The sequence below is a fragment of the Amphiura filiformis genome, chromosome 5 (assembly GCF_039555335.1).
Source record: "Amphiura filiformis chromosome 5, Afil_fr2py, whole genome shotgun sequence".
In the NCBI taxonomy this organism is placed as follows: Eukaryota; Metazoa; Echinodermata; class Ophiuroidea; order Amphilepidida; family Amphiuridae; genus Amphiura; species Amphiura filiformis.
This window is the reverse complement of record NC_092632.1, coordinates 49,325,885-49,338,914: the sequence shown is the minus strand read 5'-3', so window position 1 is coordinate 49,338,914 and position 13,030 is coordinate 49,325,885. Positions and strand designations below refer to the sequence as shown.

At 36.4% G+C, this 13,030-nt stretch overlaps 1 protein-coding gene across 3 annotated transcripts in view; it reads right to left on the bottom strand.

The window, feature by feature from the left end:
• The window catches only part of LOC140153302 (voltage-dependent L-type calcium channel subunit beta-1-like), a 127,721-nt gene that overhangs the window by 103,469 nt on the left and 11,222 nt on the right, over positions 1–13,030 (bottom strand). Inside the window, exon 1 of one of the 3 annotated variants that reach the window (XM_072176022.1) lies at positions 8,468–8,583. The exons of the other annotated variants lie outside the window; for them this stretch is intronic. Within the exon in view, the coding sequence (XP_072032123.1) occupies positions 8,468–8,515 (48 nt within the window). The 5' untranslated portion in view covers positions 8,516–8,583. Of the gene's footprint in view, positions 1–8,467; positions 8,584–13,030 lie in introns of those variants that run through there. 3 annotated transcript variants of the gene reach the window in all.

Below are 13,030 nucleotides of genomic sequence, written 5' to 3'. Positions count from 1 at the left end.
ATGAGGTTAAAGAACAAAAACAAACATACTATCTTCACTGACCCAACGATTGTTGTTATGCCGAAGACACTGAGCAGACACAGGATAGTAATTTCATAACATGATTGTAACACAATCAACAGGAAAAACACACTCCTGTGGACCTGGACTTAGTTATATTCCTCCGTAAAATGAAGCTCAAAAAAGCATATTTATTGCTTATCAGAGTCCTATCAGTCACCACAACTTACAAGCTCACACTCAGATGTGCATGTACACATAAATTATGTAAGACATTTCGTGCAAACTGCATACACAAAAATTATGTAAGACATTTTGTGCAAACTGTTTGTCAGAAACTGTGAATAATGTATTGTTTTATCAGAAAAGACACAGATATGTATATTGCATTATAAGCGCTGCATGGAGAAAGGTTTTGCAAATCATGAAACTATCACAATTTTAGTTGAAATCCAAACATATATTTTTATTATTGGTGTGTGACCAATAGGTAGTTACCTTTACTACCTACTGTTGAATAATAATGGCTAGGTCTTTGAACTGTGTGATGTTTGCTCTGCAATCTGCAGCTTACAAAAATTTTCAAACAATACTGTTTCACCTGACTAAATATTAGGAGCACTGATTTAGTCATGCATGCATTCATTCGAAGTATCCAGAATTGACAACAAGAATGGTACAGGTAAGTATATTTTTATAAAAAGCCGTACAACGTCGGGTACCATAAACTCTTTTGAATCAATCAATTTAGTGCAATAGGGACGAATGTCATAATAATTAGATGCGCTGAGATAGTATTTATTCGACCATCCGCATCAGGAAGTATTTTCCAGCTTAACAGCTATATTTGCCAGTAGGTCTATTTTGTGTTGAAACCCCACTGTTGAAACATTACGTTATTACAAAAATGTGAAGATGAACTAAGGGTTTCCAGAGTAGGCCCAGCTTATATAAAATCCTTGCGTATTTATAAATTAATTTATTTATGCTCAGCATAATGTCATGCATAAAACGTAATCGCGCATATAATTTATATAATTTTGTGCAACAAAAACTGGTGAACCATCATCACCTATAGACCCTATCCAATAACCCCCGCAATAACCGGAACGGTATAACAATTGAAATGGCAGGACAGATTGGTGGACAGATTGTTTTGCTAAATTGGATAGGGTCTATGCCCTAAGTTGAGAATGGACCGTCCCACTCGGTTTGTGAAAAGGTTGTGAACCCTTTTGGTGGACCCAAGTAACTGCCTAAAATGAGGCAAAATTGAAAAGAAATGGGGTTTCAAATATTATTGAACTTTGGAATTTGAAAAGTTAAAATCACATTGGGTCTAAGGCTGTGCTAACACTTTTCTTTGATGACTTTGACCAAAATTGTTTATTTTTTCAAATATCTTAAAAATACAAGAATCTAAGCTAATTGAACAGACAGTAGGTTCTTTAATTTGATAAACTTTGAAGTGAAATTAGAACACTTTTATTTATTGCATTGCAAAGGATCCTGCGTGTATCCCAGGGTGTGTATTTGCGAAGGTTAAGGCTTAAAAAGGACTTCACAAACGATTATAACAACTTGGAATTGGAAATGTTTCAGTCATATAGGTCACCATGTAGAAAACAGTCAAAACATCATATAAAAGAAATTGGTCCTGGGCACCTTTAATTTGAACCCTTATTACTATACATCAATATTTTAATTTAAAGCATAACAGTTTTAACAATACTTTCTGCAACAGTTCTCAGGATTAAGAACCTAGACTAATAATACCTTTACAAGAGATCATTACCACAATCAAAACCATGAATATCAAATCCGTTTATAAATGAGCAGGCAGCCAACTTCAATGTCACCGACTCTGGAAAAATCTAGATGTAGAGTCTAGTGCAATGTGCTAAATGCTAAATAATTAATTCCAAAGAAACATGATCCACAACTCGGCAAAACAAAATGGCGACTTTGGGAGCTCATTCCCCAGGTACTGTTGACTGTACATGTAAGTGTGGATCAGGAATATGGGCAACAGTATTTACTAACCAGTCTGAGGTGTCTGGTGAACTCAAATTGGATAATCTAACCTTCTAGACAACTACCATTTTGAACTTTGTGTGTAGATAAATACATGATGACCATATTAAATCATTGAGGACAAAGATAATGATTGATGATGGTGATGATGGCGGTGATGATGATGGTGGTGGTGATGATGGTGCTGATGATGATGGTGCTGATGATGATGACGGTGATGATGACAATGACAATGATGGTTCAAAGTTTACAATTAAAATGACTATGATGGTTCAAAGTTTACAATTAAAATGATAAGTTAATATGATAATTGCTATCTTCAGTAGATAGCATGTCACAATCAATAAATACATTATACCATCTACTTCCTGAAATGTTTTGCTAAAACTTAAATGGAAAGACCCAAAATTTCAAAGAAAACCTGGCTTATGATTTGATTAGACCTGATTTGAGCTTGAAATGAAATATATGAAAATGTTAATTCAAGCATCACACTGAATTTACTGCATAAATAAATGCACTTATTGATTGTTATGTTGGTCCTTTTTACCGGATACATTTTCATTGATTAATTCACACTGATTGACGTAAAATAGTAAAATACACACTTATTCTGTCAATTTGAATTCTAAATAATTTGCAGTATCCACTTTTCATAATTTTACAATCGTTGATAACTTTTTTACTTTGTCAATCACCCGTTTTTAAAAGCTAAATGTAAGAAGGTCATGGATCACACCAACATAATACAGTTGTATTGATGACAGATATTTTTCACTCCACTTTTTGGAATCCTTAAAAATTATATTGTGTAAATATTTGAGGTTATTGTGATTTTCACCTCTAGAAATTATAATAATATCACAACTATAATTGTTCAGGCCTGCTGATATGTGGGAATTAGATTTGGTGATTAACTGTACCTAGCCAATATTGAAAGTTGTCAAGTCCTTGTATCACATCTTACCCAATTAATCTTCAGTAATGAGCCAACATTGTGGAATAAACTGCTGAAACTGTTTGTTCCGTATCACCACAACTACATGTACCTTCAAGACTACCCATCTCTAGCGGGTTCTGTCACATTTTGGCCGAACACAATAAATAAATATATTGTCGATATCAGGGATCCAATTTGAAACACAAAATAACTAGTTTCTCTGATGAACAAACAAAATATTTTCAAGCAAAAGAGTTTGAATTTAAATGAAACAAATAAAGAAACTATAGGCAAAATAAGTAATTCTCGATCATGAGAGGATGTAGGCTACCTTCTGCGTCAGTGTACTTTTCATAAAATAACATGATTGCACGACCTACATGACCGAACCTTGACCTTGCCTAGCAACGACCACGTGATTAGTCAATTCTCAAAAGCCGTATTTGCGCCGTAAGCTCCGGCCTCGCACAGATTCTCTAGCCAGGCCAGCGAAACACCAATAGCTACTGGTGGGCGTATGGGCGAGCTATTGATTGGCGTGCGAGGGGTCTCGAGTTTGAATCCTACACCAAACTAACAACTTCTTTGTTCATCTTCTATCTTTATTAATTCCTTCTTTCCCTTCTATTTGACAAAGAGCACTTGGAGAGTTAAAGTTAAAGTAATGAGGGCATGATCATTCTGGGTTAGTCCATATGATATCAAGGAGGTCCCCCACCTGACCCCCTCAGATTTGCTTTATATTTTAGTCATATGTTGTACCTGTAAAAATATTAAAAACCTGCAAATTTGAGGTCTGTAGCTCTTACAGATTTTCTGTGGTAGCCATTTAAAGTTGGCGTATGGGGGTCTAAATTTGGACTCAAAAGTTGCTCTAATCATTTATTTTCAATATTGTGGCCAATTTGACTTTTAAGCCTTCCAAATTCGGCACATTTGCAGTACATGCAATCATAAGAAAATGGTCAACTTTGGGGTTATCGTTTTATATGAAGTCAACCTAGACAATTACTGGGACTTTGCAAAGTTGTAATTTAAGACTAGTAGTCATATAAAAAAAATGTTTTATAAATTTTGAAGGTGGACCACATCGACTTTGGACCCCCTGAAAATGTTGAATTTGCAATAAATTTCATCTTCGTGAGGGCGCTGTTCGAAATGTAAATGAGTTGTGACCTCAATTTTTTGGATATGTATTGTATTTAACCTATATTTAGCATCAGTGACAACAAAAAATAATTAATCTGACAAAAAATGTGAATTTCGGGGGGCTAAACTTGCAAGTTTACAAAACATTACATTTTTTCTTGCATATTTAATGACCCCGTGACACAACGCGCAATTACCAATTTTTTTTTATTTTTTACTTTTTGACAAATTAGGCATGCAGTTAGTGTGTATACAAGGTTTCAGACCTCTCTCTCTTTTTGTAAAGAAGTCACAGACTCCCAAAGATGACATTTATTTAAAGGGCAACTTTTGAGTCCAAATTTAGACCCCCATACGCCAACTTTAAATGGCTACCACAGAAAATCCGTAAGAGCTACAGACCTCAAATTTGCAGGTTTTTAATATTTTTACAGGTACAACATATGACTAAAATATAAAGCAAATCTGAGGGGGTCAGGTGGGGACCTCCTTGATATCATATGGACTGACCCTTCTTTGTGTTCTCAGCTCTGCCTCGGTCATAATTTAAGGAATTTTTTTTTGTCATCAAACTACCGATACATGTTTAATTAAGGATGTTTTACCATCAAACAACACGTTTCAGGATTTCATGTAAGGAAATTATTTTGTCATTTTAAAAACCACATGTTTAAGATTTGTTGTCATTAAAGGGATGAACAGTCATTTAGAATTTCAACACCCAAAATGTAAGACCAACTTATCAATAACTTTACAGAATATTCTGCATTTTGATGAAAAACTACATAGCACAGTTTTCTTCATATTCCAAAAGTAAAATAGAGCAAACCCCGAAATAAACAGCATGTGTGCCATTGTGCATGTACATGATTGCCATCAGGTAACTTTGTTGTTATTGTTCACCTTTCTCCTTGAATTGAACCTGTGAAACTTTTCATGTGAAAGACTTTCAAGGTTTGGTATTCATTTAAGGTTAGCAACTATTTGGTTGCGATTTGGTAGTTCACAGCATCTTGCCAATGGTAGCGAGCTTTGGCAAAAATAGATAGAGAGTGTGTAGAAGAATTCAAATAACACAGATATACTTTTGTAGGTCCAGAGGGCTGAAACCCGGGGCTGAAACAACGACACTTTTGTAAGAACGTACATAACTCATTAACAACAATAAATCAAGCAAGTTTTCAAAGTAGGCCTACATGTATATGATTTGTAGTTCATGAACTTTTGCAAAACATCAGTGTGTTATTTTTCAATGATTTAGATAATGAAATTCGATTTTTGTTTTTTGGCTGCTTCGACCAACAATACCTAGTCTACCCTTAAGGATGTCAAAATTAAAATTTATTTTGCTGGAAAAATGCCTACATAGGCCTATATCCTTTTGAACTACACCTTTATGGATTTTTTGTCATTAAAACACACAAAATAGGGATGGCGATCCCAGATAGGTAGTACAAAGATATGATACTTTTTTTTTTATCATTCTCAACCTATTTTACAAGTTGACCTCAAATGACCTTTGACCTTAGTGTGGACCTTGAACACCACTATTAATTCCTATAGAGTGTATGCAATAAACCAACCAGAACGGTATAACAATTGAAATGGCAGCCATGCTGGTAGACTGTCCCACAGTCTCGGTTCGGTCCGGACTGGATAATGGAACGATACATAAATACATAATAGCCTACCAAAATATGCCATAGTCCTTCACCCCCGATTCTAAATACACAGCCCAAAACCAATTCCTCTCTCTACACAAATTAGCTCAAATTGAGACCACTACAATGATCACACCTCCTATATTGAACGCTAAAATTCAGTGACCGCTCCCCACGCCGAGACTGTTCCAAAGTGTTAGAGATTTCACTTCCAAATATTCGTTCAACGAAGCCCGGTGATTCTGATGTCAATTACGAAAGCCCCGCCCCAGTTTCAATTCAAATATGGTAGCACAAAGCTATGCCGCGGGATGTGACGCAAGATCGGATGGGACACTTGTCATTGCTTGTCAACAACTGAGAGGTATTGAGCTCATGTGGCACGCGTCTGATAGACCCATGGTACGCGCAATAATAAAAGGCAACCACTCGACTCGGACTTAGGCCTATTGTCCATATTGCGTATATTATCGCGTGCGGTTTGCAAATGTTTGCACATTATTTAGCTAGGGAAGCCTTTTCAAATATCCCCGCTGCCAAGCTGCGTTGATTGGTCGGATACAATATCGTTGTTTTAGTCGCTTACACAAACGTTAATGTAGTGAAAACATGGACGTGGTATATAGAAAGATTGCATGACTCCAAATCCGTAAAAGTGAACTCCCAGCATTTTGTGGGAACTGGAAGTCAAATTGCTTACAGACTGGGAGGGTCCATGTATTGGGTTGATTTTTAATGCTATGTAATCTACATTACCAGTCGTTCTCCATGGACCCGAGGGTGGGTCTACCATGCTGGAGGACAGTTCTAAGATAACTTAAGATGACAGAAGGACAGGTCTCTAGATCGATTCCACAACCATTCATACCTATCACACATTTTATTGTATTATCATACAAATTTTCCCGTGGTACCTTATGGAGGACAGAATTTTATTTAAATGAGGATGACTCTGTTATGAGTGACGTCGTATTGCATACCCTCTATAGTGTAGCTATGGCCCAAGTTAGGTTGCAGTTGGATTTTAACTGTTCATGTGAGACCAAATTTAACCAAAAGCCTTATATAAATTGTTGGACACACACACTGACTGAACACACCGACACACATGACTTGTGATGCCTGTTATAAGGTCTTTTCACTCACAGTTGAAGAGAAAATTTTGGCTCTTTAGTTAGATATGGTGACAATATCCTATTAAATGTTCAGTCTGATGTTCAGTATTAACTCGGATGTATAAACCTGCTTGTTTCATATATCATCAGTTCTCTGGCAGCTTTCCAAAATTTGTCTACATTTTAAGAACTCAAATTACTTATTACAATTCACATTGGTTTGGACATTACAAGAACCGTTATCATCAAGTATTTATGATGAACATTGCCATGCATATTTACACAGATAATAATATATATTAATTATTCATGAGCTTCAACTCCAACCTACATCAAATGTGACACAACTTATGTAGACTCACATTCCCCATTAGTATGTGTATAGAAAAGAGCTACATTTATCATCATCAAGTTGGCAACCTTTCTATTTAAACAAAATGAAATGTATGTTGTTGTTGACCAACACCAAAATATAATGCTTGCCATGAAATTACTGTGCTCATCTCAATTTGCATGATATTAGAATAGGCTTATGGAGTACCTCAGAGCTACATTTCATCATCAAGTTTGTAACCCTTCTATTTAAAAATTTTAAGATGTATATTTTTAATGATGTTGCCAACACCCAATATGGGTTACCATGAAATTACTGCACTCATCTCATTTTGCCATCATGATAGGATGAAGCAACTCAGAAAGCTACATTTGATCATCAAGTTGTAAATTTAGCAAAAAGAGCTCTATACATTTTTATTGATGTTGACCAACACCCAATATGGGTTGCCATCATGAAATTACTGCACTCATCTCATTTTGCAGTCATGACAATATGATAGGCTTATGGAACACCCAGGTAATATTAAAGTCCAGTATCAAATCCCCTGCAATCCAATATTGTTGTCATAAGACTCATCCCTAATTATCACTATCAATATATTGCCAAGTCTTCCAATCTAGTTACAATGTGCCAATCTTTGCCACTAATTTTCCACCATCAAAGTATGCACTAAATGCATAACAATGTTACCCTAAAAATGCTTGAGGCGAATATGAACAAGTACAAATTAATTAAAATTGTAGACATTGATGTTACCCTAATTGTGTCACATTGGATCGGGAAGCAAATTCTGTTACAAATTCAACATACCATGATGATAAACAAGCTACAAAAGTCATTACAAAAAAAAATAGATTTCATTTCTAAACAGTTCAGAATCAATCTAGTCTTGGTAAGCTTCATTCAGTACATGTTTCCCTCAGTGAGAATATAGATGCTTGGCTCCATATAAAATACAATTACAAGCAGTAAAAGAGAATTTTGAATCATGTCATTAATGAGATGAGGAGAAGTGATATGCATGGAGAAACCGTCCCGTTTTGACACCCAGGGAACCGTGTGTGAAAAAGCTATTTTCTGACTAGATGAAGCTATAGTGTCTGTCTCATAATATTACACAACTTGCTATTCACCACCACGCTGCAACAAAATAATAGTACATGACATGCACGCATTACAACATCTTAAGATTGGTAAATTATACCATTACCACTTTATCGTATCTACTCACGTTGTACCTAGCGAAGTCCATTTGAAAATGATACAACTGCTGGACCATAATGCTGGCCAGCTATGAAGCCAACACCAAGTCAGTTCTAGCCTTTGGTAGCTCGTGTCATCTGCAGCCTAGATCACATTATAGAGAAAATCCCAGGCTAACTGACTGCCAGCCTGCAATGTGGCAGCGATAAAGGCACATCTTTAATTTCATACATGACCAAGGATAAGCCAGAGCTGACAAAAACTTGCACACTCTTGACTAGAACAAGTGGGTAAATAAACTTCCTATGTGTTGGCACACGTGGAAAGAAAGAGAGGGCATCTCCACGTTCAAATCTCTTCTTCCTTTATTCATTTCTGCGTGAACACCTAGCGTCTCCCTGTGCACTTGTGATCTACGTCCAATTTGCAATTTTCGCTTGCACACTTCTAGCTAGGAATCCAATATGGCATGACAAAAGGTGACAATTAATTTTTCAAATATGGCAATTTTTTCAGATGATCCATCCATGTAATCATATAATTTATTAATACGCTAAATAGCTCACAGATGTTTCACACGCTGACTGGCAATGCTAAAGGTGCTCTATACTGTTTATAATCTATGGAAATTTTAAGTCATTTAATCTAATGACTTCAGTGGAATGTTTACATGTTGAGTTTTTGTTCATTTATCACATTAAATAACAGTTATATTTAAGCTGACATTTTGAATGATAAAGGTGTTTACTTGTTTGTCTTTACAATGATTGTTTGTTTGGAGGTTTTGATTCAATTCTGTCCAACTTAAATTAAGCTTTGATATTAATAAGGAAAAGTGACTTTTGTTCTTTGAAACTCATGAGCCAGATTTGTATTGAGTCCCTTCATACAGACTCACTAATTAATATATCATTTTCCAGCAACATCACCCTATTTCAGTTTATCATCAAAGAAAAAAGTACTGGCATCTTGTGTGGGCATCCAATACCATGTGTGCCCCCACCACCACCACCATTTATGCCCAAAACATGACAAATCGGCTTATTTTAAAGCAGTTTAGCCACTCAACAACCCCCATGCCCTCCCGGTTGAAGGTTTCTGGGAATGCCCCTGAATGTTATAATAAACATTCAGTTCTCAACCCACAAGTCTGTCACAACCACCTGCTTATGCGATGAACTTTGACAACTAAAGCATTATTGCAAAAATGGGGAAAGTGCATGATTAATTACAATTTTCTGGAAATTAAAACTAATAAAACAATTTTGACTTCAGATGACCCCTGATGAGCTTAAAACAATTTTCATACTTTCAAGAGAACTTGGTACCGTACTTCAAGTTTCATGAAAATTGAACAATCTTTACTATATTGACCTCAATTGACCCCTAATGACCTTGCACAAAATTCCCATATTTTTTTTCAAATGTAGGTACCAAGTTTCATGAAAAACCAACAATCTTTACAAATTTGACCTCAAATGACCCCTGATGACCTTCTCCATTCCTGCCCTTATCACACCACTGCACTACCTTCCCAGCACTGTACCAATTAGAGAATAAGCGATAGGAATTTTTATTTTGCCTATCCTCTACCGTGTGATGAGGCGACAGGCAGGTCCAATATTTTGAGTAGTGGATGCCGGGCGCAGCCGGTATCCACTACGATAAAAATATTGGACCTACCTGCCGTCTATCACGCAGTAGAGGATAGTAAAATAAAAATTCCTATTGTTTATTCTCATTCTTAGTCAGTTAAATATTATTTTAATAACTGTAAACAATTTTTAAAGCAAAAACTAAGTTTACCGTCATAAAAACTCCCTCATTATAAAATGAACGAAACTTGTTTACAACTTCACGTATTCTGTTGCGCTGTACTGCTAGCGCGTCACGTATTCGCACTAGTCTCACGATTACAGCGCCAATACATACGCCAAGCACCTTTACAAGCGTGTAAGGCATTATCAAGACGCATGATGACGTGGGGTCGCTCTACGGCCTGATAAACGGCACCGAAATCTTGCGATTGTCCAATCAAAATGTGTCTACTGAACTAGACCACTCCCACTGACTAAGAATGACCAATCTACACCCTAGGTCTATTCATGCCACACCCCTACCCCTACCCCTCGCCCCCAACTCTTACTATAGCCATACACCAAATTCTTACCCCACCCCTTCTGAGATGAAGACCCCATGTACTACACCTACATGTATTCCCCATGTTTGCTTGCAATGAGATGCAAACTGTTTGACACATGGGAGCATTTTGCTGAATAAAGGGCCCATTCAGCAATTTGCTCATTTGGAAAATCATAGAATCATCAAAATTCAGTTTATTGCACCTTTTTTAGTCCTAGTCTCCGAGATTCAATCCTCAGACCCCTTGCGTGCCAAGCAAACAATAACCGACAGGTAGCCACAGGGGTTTCCCTGAACTGGCCAGCAATTCCGTGTGAATAGAAATTTGGGTGATTGCATTAGTGCATATCACATGGGATGCATGGATACGCAGTGGTCATCCTTATGGTATTTATGGGTGTTAGATGCTGCGCTTACGGCTCGTTCCCCTCAATCGCGAGTTGTCTTTGACAAAGACTACACAAACATCAATTTCCTCTGTGCTAATGGGGATGATTGTTATGCAGCAGCATGTAGGGTTGGTGCTAACCTGACCGACCCCAGGACCAAAATTTTAATTTCTCATGGAATACCGTAAACGTTCGCCTATGGCGCTATGGGCTCCCTTGACATAAGCGGAATTTTAGGCATAACCTAAAAGTGCAATACCGTAAAATTCCCACCAGCAAAAAAGGGCACAGAACCTTAATTCTTGTTGTGATTTCAAAGGAGGGAGCTCTCTATTTGCACATGAAATTTATCCCATGGCAAAGGAAAAGGAGCCCAGATGCGCCATTAGGTGAACGTTTACGGTATGTAAACCCTTTCTCAATCACCTAAGTATCAGCAGGCTAGGCATTAGGTTAGCACTAGTAGCAGTGTTACCCATGGCCACAGCAGCATCAGGGATGTTACACGATGTTAAAGGGTGTTCTAATTGATAACCATCGCCCCCAATCATTACCCTTATCAAAATGAGATTTCGCAACTGTGGAAAGCTAATATTTTTCTCATTATCCAATGTGTGAAATTATACAACTTTTGGAGTTTAAAAGTGAGGAGCCCAGACTTCCACATTAATTACATTAGCATGTATTATTTTGGCTTCATAACAACAAACACACACACAAAAGCTGCAGTAATTATCAACATAAAAAGTAAGCTTATTCAATATTCATTCAACATGGCAACATCATGTGATGAAAAGATCAAACAACATCCATGGGGAGGGGGAAGTCCATGATTTTCTGAAGAGGCAGCACGGGGCTCACTATACACTACCAGTTTTCATGAACTGAAATTCTGTGTGGCCAAAAATGTGACATGCTCCCACAGAATTAGTGTATGGCACGTTAGAAGAACTATACGGTCCATTAAGGGATCCAAAATGAGCGTTTATTGCGTTTCGACAGTATTTTTTGTGGGACTTGAGACCACCTCAGACCTATCGAATTACATTCTGAATACTGAAGCATGTCTTTCTGATATCAAATAATTTTCATTTTTTAAAATCACAATATAATACAAATTTTATGACAAATTATAAAAATTTGATATTTTTCAAATTTTTGATATATAACAGTCCTCGAGTAAATTATATAAATATAATGATATATTCTTAAAGTGTATGTAGCAGGGAGGAAAAGCCTGACGGTCAATTGAAAATTTTGACCTTTCATATTGAAGATATGGATTTTTTCCCAAAAGACCTAATTTTTTTGGTGTTTTGGGAAAAAAAATCCATATCTTCAATACGAAAGGTCAAAATTTTCAATTGATCGTCGGCTTTTCATCCCAACCTACCTACATACACTTTAAGTATAAATCATCAGATTTATAAAGTTTACTTCAAGTACTGTTAAATATCAAAAATATCAATTTTAATGATTTGCCATAAAATGTGTATTAAATTGCAATTTCAAAAATCAAAATTATTTGATATCAGAATGACATTCTTCAGATTCAGAATGCAATTCGATATGTCTGATGTGCTCTAATGTCCCAAAATAAATACTGTCCAAACGTTCATACCCCAGCCCTTAAAGGGCGTGGTCTAATTTGTTCATGGTCTGTCTTCTATCTTTAATTGAGGCCTACCATTAAAACAATATGTATCCAAATTTTGAGTTGTGCCCCAAAGATAGTACATACTTGCGGTTGTGGTTACCACAATTCATAACCTCTTTGTTCACACCATAAACGAAAAAAAATCTCTGAAGTTAAATTTTACTGAGGTAATGAGAAAAATATGAGCTTTTTTTCCTAACACCAAAATCTCAGTTTTGATGAAGAAAAATGGGGGGTGAGGCTGTTAATCGGATCATACCTTTTAAAAAACATGCCAAAATTCAATAGAAAACAAATTTCTGGAAGGAATATTGATTTTTGTAGACTTTTTGTAGATCTTTGGTGCAATCCTAACATATTTCGTATGCTTTTAAAGCTCATAAAAACTGAGGTTTTTTTGGAC